Genomic DNA, 20182 nt, shown 5'->3' with positions numbered 1-20182 from the left:
TGTCTGTCTCTATCTCTATCTCTCTTTATCTCTCTCTTTCTCTCTCTCTCCCTCTCTCTGTCTCTCTCTCTCTCTCTCTCCAATTGTCTAGCCGTCTGTCCTCCCATCTATTGCCATCCGCCTGTCTCCATTGTCTTTGTCCCTGTCCTTTTGTCCGTCTGTTTATCCACCTCTGGCCAAAGAATACAGAATGAGGTTAGGTTTTCAACTGGAGTTTTGAAATGTGCTACCTCCAGCAGGGACATACCCAAAGGGGTCTGGAGGGTGTTTTTGTTTTTACAGACTCCTTTTCATGCAATGTACATGTCCTATATATGCCTGAAGAGCCAGCGGCCCAGTGCTACCTAGGTGCCCCCCCCCCCCCCCCCCTCCTCCTCCTCTCTCACTGCTCAGGCAGAATAATGTTAACGTCAAACACGAATTGTTTCGCCTTATGATAGTTTAGCGTGAAGGTCACGCTGCAAGCAAAACACCGTTCCACCTTCTTGGTAAAGAATTTATACCCATTGTTGTTGTCAGCACTGCATTGACATAGAAAACACTTAACTGTGTCTTTGTTTGCATTCTTTCCCTATCTTTCTACAGTTCTATTGACTGCTTATTGAATGTAACACCAAGCAAGGTTTCCAGATGGCAGGTAAGTAAAGTTCAGGTTGGGAGAATGTAAAATCAATCTGCCTCCCCACATCCAGGCATTCCATCATCGTTCCCATCGGTTTATTCATCTGTCCTTCCGGCAGCCTGTTTAATCATCCCTCCAACGCTCCAGCCCTTCATGCCATCATCCCTCCATCTCATACTATTATGTCCTCACTCACTCCCTCCATCTCTCTCTCCGATCATCCAGCCATAAACCCATCCATCCACCTACTAATCTAACAAACCACCCACTCATCCATCCATCCGTCCATCCACCCATCAATCCATCTATCTATCCACCCACCCATCTGTCTACCCATCCGCCCATCCGCCCATCCGACCATCCATCCATCCATCCATCCATCAATCCATTCATCTATTCATCCACCCTTCAATCCATCTATCCATCCACCCATCCATCCCTCCATCCATCCCTCCGTCGACTAGTCCGCCCATCTATCCATCCACACATCCCTCCAACTACCCATCCCTCCATCCACTAGTCCGCCCATCTATCCATCCATCCCTCCATCCATCCCTTCATCCACTAGTCCGCCCATCTATCCATCCATCCCTCCATCCCTTCATACATCCATGCATTCATCCATCGAGGTACATTATATCCCTCTATCTATGCGTCGCGATAGCCAGCTATCTATTCATCCAGCCAGTAACCTAGCCAGCCCTGAAGCCAGAGACCCAGCCCTCCAACCATCCAGTCATCTGTCAGTCAGACTTTCCACCCCCTCGCTTGTCCGTAAATACATCCACTACCTGTCGGCAAGCCTGTCAGTCTGCCAATACATTTACTGTAAAACCTGTGACTAACGACCACCCCTTGGTGCCAGAGATAGCGGTCTTTAGTGGCAGGTGGTCCTCAGTTAGAGATTTGCACCGCACAACCATAATTAATATGAATGTGAGTCCGTCCGTGCCTGGCAAAGTGGTCTGTAGTACCAGGCTGGTCGCTAGTCACGACATTAGGTTGCAAGTGAAGAGCCGAGATGCAGAACCTGATACGGGCCACCCTTGTGAAAATCATATTTTCAGCTTAGTGTCATTAATAGGTCTCGGGGCAGCACCAGGAAAAATGTCACACTCTAATACTTACAGAGAGAGATGTGTTGAAGAGATGTGTTGAGGATGTGTTGAAGCTAGGTGTCAGGACGTCGAATGTCTCAGTACTCTGTCAGTTTTGTGCCTAGTTGTTGCACTTTCTGACTGTATAGTATCTGGTTACAGTGATGGAGAGTTACTCTCAACTCGTATCTATATTTCCTTTTCCTTTCTACATCTAATACTTACTAGAACCATTTCAAAATAGGAACCCAAGTATGGCTTAGCCCAGGCCCACGGGTACACACCCAGGCCTGCGGGCACACCTCCGCCTACACACACTCCCAGGTGCTTGCGCACACACACACATTTATGTGCACAAAAATAAATGCAGACACACACCTGGTTGTGCTTTCAATGCCGTACCCATGCGCACGCACCACTCACAGCACTATGTCACTACTGAGCGTGTGCCAGGGCTAAATATACCTTGCTGCCCAAAGCACGCATGTTACACGCAAACCCCACATAAAATGAATTCTTTTTTGGCCACTATTCGAAAAGTAATGAAATAGATCTAGCGGGTTGTCCAGCTCTTCAAGTCCCCATTGCAAATACACTTGTGTTGGTTTTTGTGCTTTTGAACCTGACATATGTCTCGTTGATTTTTGGCCTTGTTCTCTGTAGGCAACCCATTCAAAACAACGGAGTTTGTCTCCAAAATTCACGTGTGGTTACAAGATGTTGACCCTTTTCGGCTTCGTCGTCTAGTTCAGAAAGAAGGACTAATCAGCTTTGACCAAATGGAACGTTTGAGGAAGATAAAGGATATTGCTGAACACAATGCAGAATTGATTTCAATACTTTGTCCTGGAGAAACTAAATCCTATCAGGTCTTATGTTCGGTGATCCACCAAATGGGCTACACTGACCGACACTTGGAGATGCTTCGTATTGTGGCTAATCCAGAGCAAGGTGATACTTGATGCTGTTTTGATTAGTGTAGTGAACGTTCTGTGAATTATCAGCAGTCTGTGCATGTTACCCTGTGTATGCCTTATACCTGTGTTCTGCACACAATGCAAGCTCTATCAACGAACAGCACAGAAGAAGATTTCCATTGCTGTTCTCTTTAGCCTTGTAGTGTGTTTCTGTTTTGGTTAGGTAATGGGTGGCCAGAAGATCATTCACAAAGTATAAAGAGGCTAGGGTATGGCCACACCAATCAAGAAACTGCTTCTGCCAGTCCTGTGGTATCAGATTAGACATTGGTATCGGTGAGCCGTGGCGGTGGCAGTCAACTCTATGAAGCTTGGGAATAGAATAATTATTATGATGTCATGACTGTGGGGTTTTCTATTTTATTTCTTTGTATTCATTTTGTCCCGTAAACCAGAATTGCTGGCCAGTGCTGGGCAACCAGAGTCAGCCAACGCCATAGTAACCAGTGCAGACCCACCTGGAACCATGCCAACTGAAGAAGGCACAACAGCAGCGGCTGCGTCAGCAGGATATGCTGCGTATCAATCCACTGCAGGGGCGGCAAGTCCATCGCCACTTGGACAGCAAGTAGCACCAATGTGGCCACCGATGAAAAGCAGAATTGCAGCAGCAAGAACAGGAGCAGTAGGAGGAGAAGCAGCTGGAGTAGCAGCAGCAGCAGCAACAGGTGCAATGACAGCAGCAGGTGCAATGGCAGGAGCAGCAGGGGCAATGGTAGGAGCAGCAACAGCAGCAGCAACAGCAGCAACAGCAGCAGCAGCAGCAGCAGCAGCAGTGGCAATGGCAGGAGTAGCAGAAGCAGACGCACTAGCTTCGTCAGCAACTGTATTAACCCCTCAAGCATCACTACAGGCAAGGCTTCCAATTGGAACAGCAACGTTAGAACGTGTGCATGGAGCAACAGCAGAGTCAGAACTAGAAGCAACAGCCACAGTATCAGCTGTACCAGCACTTCACCATCGCCATTATTCAGGTGAGTTTTGCTTGCATTATAGTTCACATTCGAAGGAGACGTGACAGGAAACAACGTAAGGAGCTAAGGGAAGTTGCGGGGATGGTTATGATCGCAAAGGACTACATCGACAATCAACGCTAGGAACAATAATGCAACCGTATTACCAGACACGGTGTATTATTGACTTCCTCCGCATCATTAACCCTTTAAGAGCCGCCACATACTTGAATGCGTCGTAAACGACGCATTCAAATGCAAAACTTCAAAGGATCGTAACTCAGTCCAATCTCGCTCAAATGCAGTGATCGAAATATCCAGGGCGAAGAGAAAACTCTCACCTGTCGGGCGAAACAATCCGCGAAGCGCTGCGAGCAACGGTTCCTGAGATAAATCACTCGTAAGTTGAGCCGCGATCGCGGCAATTTCAAAAGCGCGCAGTGCGACTTTAGTATTGAGAATTTTGAGACTTTTCGTCATTCTGGTTTACTCGAATTTGCACGGGTTTCACTGTTGATATTGTCAAGAGTACACAGCGAAAAAATTGGAACTCCACGATTGAGCAAAATGAAATATCTGGAGCGGGACGCAATTGGACGCATTTGGGGCATTTTTCGTACTGTCGCTGCGATCTAGCGCTGGATAGACGGTGTGCTGGCTATCATGATCGACCTCGTTCTCTTCCTCTCGCGGAGACCTTTCCAGGAAGCCCTAGATTGTGAGGATTGAGCGAGTAGAACTGAAGCTATGATCCAAGGAACACGAAAAAATGCAGAATTTTGAAATTTTCCTGTGGCTCTCAAAGGGTTAAAATTGTCGCTTCGCAGATCGCAATATTTGTGACTTGGCTTGTCTTAGTCAGACTGTCAGGTTCGCTGTTTTCTGTGTTGGAACATTGGTGCGACCCTTCCGGAGCAATATCTACTTGTTACTGAAGCCGCGGTGTTCTCGGACTTTGTCGGAGCTCTCTTTCGCACCAAGCAAATTCATCGTGCTCCGCACTATTCCACCCCAGAGTGCATATCGTTTTTCTAGAGTTTGTGCCGTGCCACATCGTTCGCGTGGGCAATTATCAAGACTGCAAGCTTGGGCATAAGAATCCTGGTATCTCTCCTGAACACGAAATGCTGAAGTTGAAGATGGCAAGAACAAAATGTTCTCGAATTCCTAAAATGCGCTACTTGTGGCGCATGTTGTTGCGAAGGTAGCAGGTCTGAAAACACCAACAAAATCAGCGAAGCATATGCCAAGGAAATAAGGTACAGAACTGCATACCCTATCCCGCTGGAAGGTCGTTACAGTGTACTTGAAAAATGCTAGCTTGCCTTCATTGCCTGCCACCTGGAGGCATGGATCGTTTGAAAACGAAGTTTCTTGACCTGAATTTGAACGCGCATCTTGTTCAGCGTATTGTTGAGTGCTGAAGGGTCTGCCTGAAACTCTGATGAAGACGTCGACTTTATCTGCAAGTGCAGCAAAGCGGGAGGCCACAGACTAAAGCTTGGTCCGTCGACAATGATCTGCCTCAATTTCTAGCTGATTTGTTTGGCCTCCGAGTGGACAAAATAAATTCGAAAAATCGCTATGGGAAGCGACAATTTTAATGACGCGGAGGAAGTATGTCTATTTAGGGATAGTCCAGGAGTGTGTCAGACGACGTGATAAATCAATTCCTATGGTTACCATTTGAATAATGAAAAACAATAATTTAAAAAGCATTGAGTCAAAAGATCATGAGCCACAGCTTTATACCTCGTGATGAGTTAGGTTGGCTATAGCAATAGCTGCTGCATGTCATACTGTACGGATAGTAAGACCGTCTACAGGTCACCCCAGCCACCCGTACAGGTTCATTCCTCCTGTCTCGTTAGATTTATGGTGAATGTGAAATAGACTTGAAAACATCAGTATGTACTGAGGTGTCATGACACCAGCCATTCACCATGGAAACATTCTTGAATAAAATCAATGGAATTTGATGTATGAGTGTTTGCACGCTTATACAAATGTAGCAACCTGAAATCACATAATCGGTTTGTGGATGCGGACATGTCTGTGTGCTGGTGTACTTGTGGCAGGTGCACAACCACCTCTTGCTCTGCAGCCCGGTGCAGCCTTAGCTTGCTCCTCCACTAATAGATCACTATCAACAATGTCAGGCCCTTCTACTACGGCAGAGACTACATTAGGTCTTAGCCAGACCTGTATGAGTGCACCCACCCAAGCCACTACAACACATCCCATTGCCAGCTCAGCTAACACTAGCACTGGCAGCTTTACAGCTGATGGTAATGCTGCTAGGAGAGGAACTGCATTGCAGCAGAGTACACAGCAACCAGCGTCAGTCCACCTTGACAGCACGGCACAGCTGGCAGCAGCTACAGCAGTAAGACATGCTTCTTCACAGCCTCTCGAGCTGCAAGCCAAGAGGGCCCTACTTAGCAATGTTGGTAGACCATTCACCGATGAAATGACCAGGCATATTGACTATGTGTCAGCTCCAAGTATGGCTCGTACCAGTCCAGGTAAGCGGTATGTCCTTGGAGGCTTGTATACCTGTTATCTACAATGTGCATGTGCCAGTGGAAGTCATTCGCTATGAAAGGGTTTCTGTATGAAACATCATTTTGTACTAAGTTCAAACTTTGTATGTGGATCACGTTAGCATGAGGCTGTTGTATGGTTGCAGCTGAATTTCCATTTAAGCCAGCTGTGTCATTTGTATGTACACTCACACCATGCACTACGGATAACTTTGAAATATTCCTAACTCTGAATCACAACCATTTTGGTGAGGAAGTGCCCCAAGATCTTAGGTATGACGCCAGTATTTCCACAAATTTGGCAAGCGAGTAGTATTATTTCCACTACAGTCTCCCACAGGGTGTCCGGTAGACCGAGGTGCCCGTAACTTGGAGGCCCAGATAAGAGAGGGATTTGATAGTTATGAACACTCTCTCCACAGGGGAAGTATTCTTGTCTATAACTTTACTCACATACAGTCTCTCTAACTAACATTGCCATCACTGATGACTTGATTTCACAAAACATCGGTACAGAATATTCAGACTCTATGCACAAGTGACTGCTCCAATGTGACCGTTCCAATTTGCCCCTCTGTATGTTCCAGACTCCCAGGCCTCTCTGCCGCAGAAGTCTCAGTTCCTCCTGGACAGCACCAAAGGTGACTCAGGGTTGTCCAGTTCGTCTGCTAACTCAGACACAGAAGGTAAGGTATGTAGGGCATGCCTTACATGGGCACGGAGAGCATGTTGGATTGTGCAAATCCGTGGGCTACAGATCCGGATTCACCAACTTTTGACCTGTCGGATTGTTAGAATCCGGGTCCAGGCCACACAGCTTCGGATCTGGTCAACCCTCCCCCCCAAAGAAGGATTGGACAGAGTCAACGTATCCATTTTATTGCTCTGTACCCAAATTTCACAAGATGAATATTGATATCTATTCGCCTTTCTACAATATCAACCTTCTTTGACGAGAGTGTTTTACTCAATACCGCTGTTTGAAGGAACTGAGTACCAACAGAAATGTCACATTAAAACCAGGTTACGTCTGACTGGAACTAAAGCTGTGTTCATAACTGGCGCGTGGACGCGGTACACGTGGGGTTCATGCGTGCCCATACGCACGCTCAAGCTTTCACAAAAACAGCAATCCGAGTCGTATTTAGCACGTGCAAAACCTTCGAGTACTAATTTTGTGACACCGCCAGTAAAAGTGACTGGCATGTACGCTGGTACGTGCCTGATACTCGCTGAAAATTCCAACATGTTGGAATTTCCATTCCGCGCGTTTCCGTACTCATGGCGCCCCAAAAGCCAGCAAAAATACGCACAAACGCGTGGTTTCACACGTACACGCGCCAGTTGTGAACACAGCTTAAGGCTGACCAGAAGCTAATCATATGCTGGTATATCACGGCTCAGATTCGACTTTTGTGAACCAAAATTCACCTTGATGCTAAATTCTTGGTCCAGGAATATTAAAAAATTTAATTCCCAGTATTGTGCGTTGGCTTCATAGGTTTGGAATAAATTATCAGCGAATGTTTGTTGTGCTTTCTTCCATATTAATTCCTCAACTATGTGTATGACCAGAATGGACAGAAGATGATCTGCGCAATGCTCGAGTCACGGTCTTTATGGACAGCAAACTGAGGACATCTGTGGACGACTGTGATAGAATTATCTTGGACAGTTTATCTCAGCTGCACTTCAGTGAGACTAAAATCAAAATCAAATCGAAGAGCAGAAAGAGTGATCCTGCGCTCACCCGTGTTGAAGGAAAAGGTTTGTAATATCCTGTTCTGAACCTTTTTCATGTTTATTTGAATGTGTACATCTCCCAGCGCTTTGGCCGAGTGGTTGTGGGCTTGCCTGCAAATCACAAGGTCCTGAGTTCGAGACCCGCGCTGGGAGCAGGGAGCATGTACTGAGCCAACAAATGCGGTGATGCAAGCGTGAATCACAATACAAGCAAGGAACTGTGCCGACTCCTGGGCCAAATGGCTACTCACTACTCGGAGTGAGTATAACACGGATACAACTAACGAGGTTTGCCCCCTTGTCGGGCATTGGTTGTGAGAGTTACCACCTCACCCTCGCCGTTAGGCGCTGCATCTGCCACCCTGGCATTGCAGGCATGGTGGTGGCCTGGCACATGCAAAACTTCCTAAGCTGGTTGTTGTGTTTCTCAACGCAATTGTATAGCCCGTTGTAACGCGGACGTGCAAACTTTACTTTACAGCTAAGTAGGGCAAAATTCTACTACTGCACACAGCCACAGGCTCGTCGACCAATCCTAGCGTCTGTCCAGGATTTCAAACCAACTGGGTACATGTGTACCTGACGTTTAAGTGTGGCTACTGCATGTGCACTGATCAATGCATGGGGGGGGGGGGGTGGGGGGGGGGGGGGGGAGCGTGTGCGTGTGCAGACCTACATTACTTGCAATGCATGTTTGAAATCTTTAATTCTCACGATGGCCTGTGGCCAATAAGAGAAAAATAATTACAGGCACGGGGATCGGATACAGAGGGATCAAAGTTAAGCTGCTTGCTGAAGCAGTAGCGATGGCAATAGGGCGTATATTACATAGGCTGGGCACAATGGAGCTATAGATGTGCTGAGAAAAGTGAGGAAGTACATACGGAAAAGATGACAAGTGGTAGGATGTTTGCTTTGAAATCTCGTCTGGGGTTGATTTGCCGGAGGCTGAGTGGAATGCTATTAAAGAGATCAAGAGAAGCATAGATGGGGGAGTCTCTCAGCCGGTTTGTACGTGTTGTGGGTAGCTCAAAGGTTCGGGGGAACCTGAGCGTGCGAATGGGTTGTATTCGGGGTAGGTGAATTGCAAGAAGGTGTGGTGGTGCATATCTTTATGCAGGCTATGTGCAAGAAGGATTTTGGAAAAGGTACGGCGGCTGCTGAGTGATGGCCATTTGAGTCGGTGCAGCAGCACGGAGTGGGTTCTGTGTTCAAAGAGGGGGAGGTGCAAACAGAGGCGAGCGGCGCACCGTTGGATGCGCTCAAGCCGGTCGTTCAGGGTTGCGGGGAGGGGTGAGAGGACAGTGCAAGCATACTCAAGAATAGGACGGATGTAGGTTAGATAGATGGAGGAGAGAGCAGAAGTGTAAGGAATTGCATAGTCGCAGGAGAAGGAACATCTTCCTGGTCGCTTCAGTGATGATGTAGTCAACATGCAAGTTCCAGCATAGATTCTGCTGTATAAGGAGGCCAAGGTGGCGATGCCTTGAGGCCACAGTGAGGTTGGTATCGTTGAGTGTGATTGATGGTGGTCTGGGAGGTGGCCGGTTGGTGTGGTGAAAGTGGATGACAGTGGTCTTACTTTCGTTGACCAGGAGATTCCAATCCTTCAGCCACTGTGCCGCGGTTGTCACAGCTGACTGGAGGTGCTCTTCTGCGGCTAGAAATTTCTCCTCAGCAGCAATGATGGCAGTGTCGTCGGCAAACTGGCTGCACTCAGTGTTGGCATTTATGCAGGCGGTTGGCAGATCGACTGTGTATGCCGTGAACAAAAGCGGCGCCAAGAGAGAGCCTTGGGGGAACCCCGCTGGAATGTTCAGCCAGGTTGATTTGCTGCTCTCCACTTGCACACATTGTCGTCTGTTGATGAGATAAGAGGCAAGCCACTGTAGGCATTTGCCATCGAGTCCGAGGTGGGCCAATTTTGCAAGCAGTCCTTGGTGCCACACCCGGTCAAACGCCTTATATAGGTCGAAGAAGCAAGCAATTACTGTTTGCACAGCGTCTCTTTTCTCGGTGATCTGATGGATTAACCGAGATAGCTGCTGTGTGGTGCCATCGTTTGGCAGAATGCCTGATTGGCCGTTGGGGAGGTTAGGTTGGATGTGCCTCGAGATCCGGTGAGCAACTATCCTGTCTTGCACTTTCGACGTCACGCTCAACAACGATATCGGTCGATAGTTCGAGGGCTCGGTTTTGCTGCCCTTCTTGTGGATGGGGGTGACTGATGCGTCCCTCCACTCTTGCGGGATAGTGCAACGTTCGAAGGAGATGTTAAAAAGGGTTGCTAGTGACGGCGCAAGTGAACTGGCTGCCTCTTTCAGTAGGCGGGTTAGACAGTAGCTTTGAGACCTCTTGGGCTGTTGTTTCAAGTGTAGTGAGGCCAGGTGTATTGGGTGTGGGGAAATGAATGGAAGGGAGTTCCTCGTGGCACCCTGTGAGTAACTGTTGGCTCTGCAAGATGAAGAAAGCATTCAGGGTGGTTGCTTTTTCAGCGGGGGTTGAGAGAGTCTGGCCCTGGGAGAGCATGTCTGGCAGAGTAGGTCGTTGCGAGTACTGGAGGCCGTGCATCAGTTTGTGTAGGTTTGGTGTGGAGTGGTTTATATGGTTGTTGTGTGTGTATGTGATCATGTGATCATGTGATCATGTGTCTGTTTGTGTGTTCGGCCATGTACGTGAATCTACATGTGTCCTGCAGGAGGAGATACAAGGACATTGGTCCAAATCATTATCAACGGAAAACCTGATGACTACACTAAAGAAAGGATCCGAAGGGAAGTTATTGAGGACCTGGAGGACCTTACCTTCTCCAAGGATCAAATTCAGGTCATCTACAAAGGCGACTGGGATTCCATCCAGGTCGTACTACTGCTACCAATGAGGACACTGGGTCATCTACTCTACCTTGCAGTACACTATCCTGGACTGCTGGGAGGCCTGGGTATACTTCAAATCATCGACATCTCCTCATTGACAATAATTGACTTTCGAGAGATAACAGGTATGTTGCTATTATGTGCTGTGTGTCTTTCTGTGTCTGAGTTTGTGTGTGTGTGTGTGTGCTCCAAGAGACGAAGTGGTTTGGCAACAATGTATACAATGTTGAGGATGCTGTTGTTGTTGCTTCTGGTCGACCGACACCCGTGGAAAATTTCGCTCGTGGCGAGGGAGTCGCGCTCGTGATGCGGGGCCGCTCAGCGCTGGCGTTTGCAGCAGGCGGCCGACAGTGGACAGCTGTGTCTTCTCGTGTGATGGTCGTAAAGTTGCAGTTTGCTCTGGAGTCTGGCAAGTCGCAGTGGGTTCATGTTCTTGTTTGCTACGCTCCCACTTTCCGCAGTAGTCGTGATGAAAAATTCAAATTTTTCAATTCGCTTGAACACGTGCTTCTGTCAATTCCGGTCTCTGATAAACTCATCGTACTCGGAGACTTCAATGCTCGAGTTGGTTCAGGGCAGCGTGATGACGAGTGGCACAGAGTTCGCGGTCCTTTTGGTACTGGAGCTATGAATGAGTCTGGTGAACGTTTACTCTTGTTCTTGGCTCTGCATGGTCTGCAAATCTGTAACACCTGGTTCAAGAAGCGGGACGCAGAACTGCACACATGGCAACACCCACGCTCGCAGGCATGGCACTGTATCGACTTTGTCTTCACTAGGCGAGCGGATCGTGCCAACTGCATGGACTGTCATGTTGTTCGCCGTGCAGAGTGTAGCACTGATCACAGATTGGTGTGTCTGACCTATCGCCTTCCGGCACCAGTCCACCGCCAGCGCCTGCCACCGCGAAACCCTGGGAAACGTAGCGTGTTCGATGTAAGCCAATTGAAGACGTGTACGGGTATGAGTGAGGAGGAGCGGGAAGTTGTTGAGTGCAACAGGGCAGTGTACCGAAGTGCTCTTGGTGATCGACTGAAATCGTGTCACGTCACCCATGAAGACACCTGGCAGCCTATCAAGTCGGCGATTGTAGATGCTGCCGAAGCTTCCATCCCTGCACGGAAATCTCGACGTCAGCCTGACTGGTTTGCAGACAGCGCAACAATCCTTGAACCCAAGCTGCAACATCGAAACCGTGCCTATGCCCAGTGGCTTCAGTCTGCTGATCCCGCTGACCTTTCAGCTTTCCGCAAGGCCCGTAGTGCAGCGCGTACTGCAGTTCGAACGGCAAAGCGTGTCTGGTTGCAGAGAAAGGCGGATATGGCACAGTCTGGCAAGTTCAGTGGGGAGCGCGTCTGGTCAGCCATCCGGGACATCCAGCGCTGCTACAATGGTATGAAACCTGTGGCCTCTCATTCCATTCGCAAATCTGATGGAACCCTGTGTGTGTCAGCGGAGGAAGAGCGTGTTTGCTGGCAGCAACATTTCACCCGTGTTCTCAATGTCATTAGTGTGTTCGATGTCTCTGTCTTCCAGCAGTTGTCCTGCCGGGAAGTTGACGACAGCCTGGCATGCCCTCCAACGGCTGTGGATATTGAGTGCGCTCTCCATCATCTGGCCAACGGCAAGTCGGCTGGTTCGTCTCTCATCGTTGCGGAGCTGTTGAAGCACGGCTTTACTGTTCTTCGGCCACACCTGGATGCACTCTTCTCCACATGCTGGTCAGCGTCATCTGTGCCTCAGGAGTGGAAAGATGCTGTGCTCGTCCCTATTCCAAAAAAAGGTGACTTGAGCAAGTGTGACAACTGGAGGGGAATAGCCTTATTGGACGTCGTCGGGAAGCTTCTCGCACGTGTTATTCAGGACCGGCTGCAACCTCTTGCTGAGGCACATCTCCCTGAAAGCCAATGTGGTTTTCGGCGCGGGCGATCCTGCACAGATGCCATCTTTTGCGTGCGACAGGTAGTCGAGAAGGCATTCGAGCACCGCTGTAAGGCCTTTCTCGTTTTCATCGATCTCCGCAAGGCGTACGACTCGGTACCGCGCGCTGCACTGTTGCTGGCCCTTGAGGTGTATGGTGTGCCTGGGTCACTCATCCAGCTGATTGACGGCTTCCATTCAGGCATGCAGGCTGCTGTTCGGGTTGATGGTGATGTGTCTGGGAACATCTCGGTTGAGAATGGTTTGCGGCAAGGGTGCGTTATGGCCCCACTGTTGTTTAATCTGTACTTTGGTCTTGTGCTGGAAGCATGGCGTTCAGCTATAGCAGCAGCTGGTGTTAATGGTGTGTCCCTGATATCTTCAATCCATGGAAGTGGCAATCTATTTCCCAAGCGAACCCGTCAAACTGGCACGACATCGGTCAACGACCTGGAGTTTGCAGATGATGCAGCACTACTTGCACCATCCCGTGAGTCAGCTCAACTGGCTTTGGAGCTGTTCAGCAACGTTGCTTCTTCCTTCGGCTTGACTCTGAGTACAGCGAAGACCAAGTTCATGGCCGTTGGTGCAAATTTATCATGTGCTGACCGCCTTCCGCTCTTTGTTGGTCCGGAGGAGATCGAAAGTGTCAAATCCTTTGTGTATCTTGGCTCTGTGATAACTGCTGACACCCGCTCATCTGCAGATGTGGCCAGAAGACTCGGTAAGGCAGCGGCAGCTTTCGACCTTATGCGCCGTGTCTTTCTTGACCGAAACCTTTCCATCGCCACCAAGCGCCATCTTTACGATGTTTGCGTTCTGTCCACATTGCTCTATGCCTGTGAGTGCTGGACTCCGCTGAAGAGAGACATGGTTGCCATCAACAACTTCCACCACCGCTCCCTCAGGTTCATTCTGGGTGTATCCCGGCTCGATCAACAGCTGCAGCATGTCAACAACCAGGAGCTGCGAAGACGCTGGGGTGATATGGCACTGCCATCTGATACCGTCAGACACCGCCGTCTGCAGTGGCTTGGGCATGTCGCCAGAATGCCAGATAACCGGCTTCCGAAGCTGATACTGTTTAGCTTCTTCTCAGATCCACGCCCAGCCTGTGGGCCACGACTGCGATGGAAAGACCTCGTCGCACGTGATCTTCGTTTCGGTGGCATAGTGAATTGGCTCACTTTGGCTCAGGATCGCCCAGCATGGCGCGAGGCAATTGCAAAGACTCCGGATGATCTCGTGGAGTGTAACAACAACAAAGTCACCTGCAAGGTTTGCAACCGATCATTCACTGCTCGTGGGATTCACCGTCACAAGTGCTCAGCTGTACGGTCCTTACCTGTTGCCCAGCAGCCTGGGGCCCGTCACTGTGGAGTTTGTGACCGCTGGTTTCAAAGCGCTGGCGGTTTTGCAGTTCATCGTTGTGTGGAGCGTCAGACATCGGACGAAATACCAGCTGTTTCAACGAGATGCAGCCTGAATTTGGACTGCTGCCAGCACCATTGCTCGATCTGTGATCGCTGCATGAAGAGTCAGGCTGGTTTTAACCGCCATAATTGTACTCGAGGCAAACGACTGCGAAAGGACCAGAGGACTAATCTGCCCATTCAATGCAGCATATGTAACGAACGATTCTCCCGCCCGCAGGACCTCACCCGCCACCGAAGACAGAAACACTAGCTATGTGTAGAACGGTCCCCTTTCACCTCAATTATTCTCCTTGTTTCTTTTTTCTCGCTGTTGTCTCCCGCTTCTGGGAGCGACGTGGCCATTTTGTGGCAGTTGTACATAGTAGTAGTGTGTGTGTGTGTCTGAGTTTGTGTGTGTGTGTGTGTGTGTGTGCGTTTGTGTGTGTGTGTACGTTTGTGCACACGTGTATGCACGTGTGGGTGCATGTTTAAGTGTATGTGTGCATGTATGCATGCATGTGGGTATGTGTGTATGTCCAACCGTGTGTGTGCGTGCGTGCATGCGTTCTTGCTTGCTTGCCTCTGCGTACATGTGTGTGTGTGAGTGTGTGTCCTAGTGTATACCTGAGTTTTAAAACACCTGCGCTAGTCAAAGAAACTGTTCTTTCAGCTGCCATTCCTCTCTCTGTTCTTTCAGCTGCCATTCCTCTCTCTGTTCTTTCAGCTGCCATTCCTCTCTCTGTGCTTTCAGCTGCCATTCCTCTCTCTGTTCTTTCAGCTGCCATTCCTCTCTCTGTTCTTTCAGCTGCCATTCCTCTCTCTGTGCTTTCAGCTGCCATTCCTCTCTCTGTGCTTTCAGCTGCCATTCCTCTCTCTGTGCTTTCAGCTGCCATTCCTCTCTCTGTGCTTTCAGCTGCCATTCCTCTCTCTGTGCTTTCAGCTGCCATTCCTCTCTCTGTGCTTTCAGCTGCCATTCCTCTCTCTGTGCTTTCAGCTGCCATTCCTCTCTCTGTGCTTTCAGCTGCCATTCCTCTCTCTGTGCTTTCAGCTGCCATTCCTCTCTCTGTGCTTTCAGCTGCCATTCCTCTCTCTGTGCTTTCAGCTGCCATTCCTCTCTCTGTGCTTTCAGCTGCCATTCCTCTCCCTGTGCTTTCAGCTGCCATTCCTCTCTCTGTACTTTCAGCTGCCATTCCTCTCTCTGTGCTTTCAGCTGCCATTCCTCTCTCTGTGCTTTCAGCTGCCATTCCTCTCTCTGTGCTTGTGCCAATCTCAATCGTGCTTGAAAGCGTTGATTTCAGAAGTCGTCAGAAGTCAAAATCTAACCTAAATTACCCACTTTTGTATCCACTCTGCTCATGGCGAAGTATAGGATGTGATGACTGGGCCCCTCATGTTGCATAATCAGTCCTGGGAATTCCTTGTTTAGGGAATACTTCTGCTGCACTTGACATTGTCTAGTCGCCAAGGTGATCATGGTGATCCGTAGTCCCGCGTAGCGCCTTCCCAGCCTCGGCCCTTTTTACCTCCGCAGACCGCACCAGAAAAAAGATGACAACGCTGTTTTGGTGAATATTTTCTGAGTGCCTCTACAGTCCGTGCGCCAAATTAAAAAAAGTCGAAAGCCTTGTCTTGTCAGGGATCGATTTATCCGGGTTCGCATCGCAGTTTGCGAATCAGAATTCACTGGCTGCGATTCGCTTTTCGTTTTTATCGCCCAAAACAGTGATGCACTGGCCATGTATACCGGTATGTACAAAGACCATTCTGTACTGTTTGTGTTCAGTTTGCATGCGACTGTTGTACACACTGCTGACTAGGGAGTAGTATTTTACTACTCCAACCAACTGGCCTGTTCTGCTCAGGCCGCGCTCGGGTCGCGGATCGCGCTCTGTTTGATTTTGGACACTGCACTAGCCACTGCTATAGCACTGGTCGACCGGTCGTACAAGACTGCAGTCTGCAGTCTTTTGGAGTTTTGTACACGGCGGTGACTTTCCCAGAAGTTCTCCTTTCTTCTTTCACTGTCAAGCTCAATTCAGTTTGTTTCTGTTCGACAAGACACAGTTGAAGTAGATGGTTCTTAGTCTCATGTAGCCAACATGTCAGTGAATCTGATCACTGTCCAGAAGCGGGAAAAAGAACTGGACGCGCCAGGAGTGTCGATTTGTTTCGATGAAGAAAAGGAGAAAAGCGAAAGTTCTGTGCGCTTTGAACGATGTGTCACGATCGTTTGAGCGCTTTCCTGAGCTTTCTTTGTGGAAGGAATCAGTGGAACTGCCCTGTTGAAGGACATTGTGTTGTGAAGAATGCGAAGTCGGATGGACACTGGACATGTAACGAGCCCAAGCAAAAACCCTAACGTAAAATATTCAGGTCAACCGTTCGTTTGGAAAAGCAAATAGCAACTGCAGCTATTGTCCTCTTCTGTACAAAATCCTGCTATTGTACAGATATACATGTACATGTAAACTTTCGATGAAGGAAAACTGCTAATCAATGCTGGAAGTTGCTAGTCAATTGTAAAACTGTGTGCCAGTGACTGCTATCCAAACAAATTACAGAAAATAGATCCCTGCTTGTTTCTCGAGTGATCAGTGGTGATTTTTCAAGCTTCTTCGCAGTGTTCAATATCCGATGGCTCCGGAGAAGAAAAGTCTACAAAACGAAGTAACTGGCCTCATTTCAAGTGACAGCAGGAGAATAATTCTGAATTTGCGTAATTGGTCATGAAGACTTCGCTTCCTTTGTGTTCTGTAGGCCGCAGAGTTGCATGTTGGAAGTGGAGCCAAGGTCTTGGTCGTGGTGATCTCTCCTTCTGGAGTTCGACACACGTGCAGCTCGCACCCTGGGGACGAGATTTTGCCCTGCACCAGCTGGACAAGTGTCACAACAGCAACAGCTCTGCAAAAAGCAGTTCTTATCCCACCTCGATGGCCACCCCAGATCCCACCACGAGCCCGACTGAAGAAATAAAAAATAAAATTGGACTATGCTGGTCCTTCAAACATCACCTGTTGGATACTTGTTGTGTTAACCCTTTAAGAGCCACAGGAAAATTTCAAAATTCTGCATTTTTTCGTGTTCCTTGGATCATAGCTTCAGTTCTACTCACTCAATCCTCACAATCTAGGGCTTCCTGGAAAGGTCTCCGCGAGAGGAAGAGAATGAGGTCGATCATGATAGCCAGCACACCGTCTATCCAGCGCTAGATCGCAGCGACAGTACGAAAAATGCCCCAAATGCGTCCAATTGCGTCCCGCTCCAGATATTTCATTTTACTCGATCGTGGAGTTCCAATTTTTTCGCTGTGTACTCTTGACAATATCAACAGTGAAACCCGTGCAAATCCGAGTAAACCAGCGTGACGAAAAGTCTCAAAATTCTCAATACTAAAGTCGCACTGCGCGCTTTTGAAATTGCCGCGATCGCGGCTCAACTTACGAGTGATTTTTCTCGAGAACCGTTGCTCGCAGCGCTTCGCGGATTGTTTCTCCTGACAGGTGAGCGTTTTCTCTTCGCGCTGGATATTTCGATCACTGGATTTGAGCGAGATTGGACTGAGTTACGATCTGTTGAAGTTTTGCATTTGAATGCGTCGTTTACGACGCATTCAAGTATGGGGCGGCACTTAAAGGGTTAAAACACAATAGTCTGGTATCAATTCACCTCAGAATGTCAACATTGAAATAATATTGAAATAATATTAATTGACACTTTCTGGACAACAGAACAATGCTAGTAGCCAACAAACATCACACTGAACTATTTTGAATAGGAGCACTGGTATGCACCACATGAAAATGCACCTCCATAAAATGATCAACTAAGGCAATGTTATACAACTTCTTGCTCCTTATATATTGGCACGCACAGAGACATAGACAGCAATAGCGACAACACATCAATTGAAGGGTAGTTAGCCGCAGCCAGATGTGAACCAGATAACGAGTGAGGTATGGAAGCAAGGACTGAGTGTCTCAAATGAAAAAAGGTGTGCAAGCAGATAGCAGGACCACTTGGGGCCGTCAGATTAATTTGTGCCTTGCTCCCCGCCGAAACATGAACAGCGGAAAACAGTACTGAGTGCACAGCTCCAGCAGCCAGGAATACGTGTGATTGTCGGTGAACTGCTTGCGCCAAACGGAGCAGCCCTCTGCTGAATGGGGTGGGTTGCTGCCAGATCCTGGGCGAGTACATGCGGCCGCAGAAGTTCGTATTAGGCCATACTTTGTTTTTTCTATGTTTCTCGTCGGCAAATTTTAACAAAAGGTGTGCGGGTGGGCGAAAAAAAACAAAAGCCAAGAAAAAGCTAGAACAATTTCTACTCAAGACTGTGTACATTTTGTATGTGTGATTATTACAAGACACTGCCATGTATACTATACAGTACTACATTGTACATTGTATAATCATGTGATCCCATAGTACATGATTGCACTACATTATCACATCAGCCCACGAATATCAGCCAAACTGCGACATTGAGAGTATAAAGTTTCATTGCGAGATGGCGAAGAGAACATACATTTATCTGCTATCGCATCAACAAACGCGTTCCCACTCGTCATTTTCGTTTTGTTACTTCAACGTTCTTGTATCCGCTTATCAAACTCTTGTCTCCACGCTGCTCATCTTTTCCTTGCCATGTGTCCATTGCTTGGTTTTTCTGACCACAACATCGTTCCACAGACGCCAGTTTCCACGGAACTCGTCCGATTTACGGTATTCCTGGGACCCGCGAGGCTCAGGCAGTGAACGACTGAAAGTTTCGTTACGGCAGCCTTCATCGCAGAGAACGGATAGGGAGTGCTCCTTTGCTGCTAGCTGTGGTGCAAACGTTCACGATTTTGATGGACGCATCTAGCTGCTGCAGCATGTGCAGCGTTCATACATGTACATGTACCGTAAGATCCTGCCAGAGCGCCCCTACCTCCTCGACGCTTCAGGTGGGGAGGGGCGGATGGGCGAGTCCTACTTGCCGCATTGAGTACTACATGAAAAAGTACTCACCTACGAAAACTGTTCGTGCATCGACCAAAGGTCAAGAGCCAGGAGTCGTACAGACCCATCAAATTTCAGGGTTGTGCGATCCCTGGTCAAGAGGATTGGCACTGTTGCAAACATTTCCAACGGGGTTGAGCACGCGTCTGCAGTACAGTACGGCATCACAGACGGTGACAGAGTCATACGAGGATACAATCAATCACTTTCCTGACAAGAAGTCAGGGAGGGGCGGATGGGAGAGACGGGGCGCTCTGGCGGGATTTTACGGTACAAGCATGAACGTTTTTTTCTTCCGAATTTTCTGAAAACCTACGCGGGCGGTGAGGAGAAACATAGAAAAAACAAAATGTGGCTTTACAGCAGCTATCTGTGAAACGGCTCAGCTCATCATATGTGCGGTGATGGTTTTTGGCTTTGAAGACTCAATCCAATTGCCTGGAAGAAGACATAGTATATCCCTGGCTAATAGTGAACTCCTATGTAGGCAAATAGCCACAGATACTTGACAGTGCACTGAATGATGTTCATCTCCCAGTGCAAGCCATGTGAAATGGGCAGTACTGGAGCACCCAATCAAACTCCCCATCAGGAATGTTTGTCGGGGCGTCAATTCACCCTTCTCAACCAGATCATCTGAAAACGTTCTCAGCGTCTCACGTAATGTACTCGTGTTCCCTGTTACCCCCAAGCCTCTTGCACTACATGCACTCTTCAGATCAGCCTTTGACATTGAGTCGACATGCGATATTCCTGCTTCATGGTTAGCCAATTCGGCTGCATTGTGCTTGGCTCCTCCATCACAGTCAATATGGCAAGCTGTTACACACAACAGTGGGCCATTCCATCACCCCTCGTCACCTAATCATTGTTTTACCCTTGCACGCTTCACAACATTGCACAACACAATGCAAACAGCTTCGTGGGAGTAGGGGTAAACAAAATCCAACATCTGCCAGGGACACAAGGGGTACATCTTCACCACTGGTCTTTGAGGACACTCTGGTCAACGAAACACTGGTACTGCTGTCCACA

General features: G+C 48.5%; 1 protein-coding gene across 1 annotated transcript in view; it reads left to right on the top strand.

Moving 5' to 3' along the window:
• Positions 1 to 366: 366 nt before the first annotated feature.
• The window catches only part of LOC135829618 (uncharacterized), an 88957-nt gene continuing 69141 nt past the window's right edge, over positions 367 to 20182 (top strand). The window contains exons 1-7 of the mRNA XM_065342017.1: positions 367 to 637; positions 2383 to 2670; positions 3092 to 3670; positions 5728 to 6174; positions 6780 to 6878; positions 7768 to 7959; positions 10634 to 10936. Of these exons, the coding sequence (XP_065198089.1) occupies positions 631 to 637; positions 2383 to 2670; positions 3092 to 3670; positions 5728 to 6174; positions 6780 to 6878; positions 7768 to 7959; positions 10634 to 10936 (1915 nt within the window). The 5' untranslated portion in view covers positions 367 to 630. The remainder of the gene's footprint in view (positions 638 to 2382; positions 2671 to 3091; positions 3671 to 5727; positions 6175 to 6779; positions 6879 to 7767; positions 7960 to 10633; positions 10937 to 20182) is intronic.

This window comes from Sycon ciliatum, chromosome 13, assembly GCF_964019385.1.
Source record: "Sycon ciliatum chromosome 13, ocSycCili1.1, whole genome shotgun sequence".
NCBI lineage: Eukaryota > Metazoa > Porifera > Calcarea > Leucosolenida > Sycettidae > Sycon > Sycon ciliatum.
Note: the sequence above shows the minus strand (reverse complement) of the source record. Positions and strands in the feature narration are given on the sequence as shown.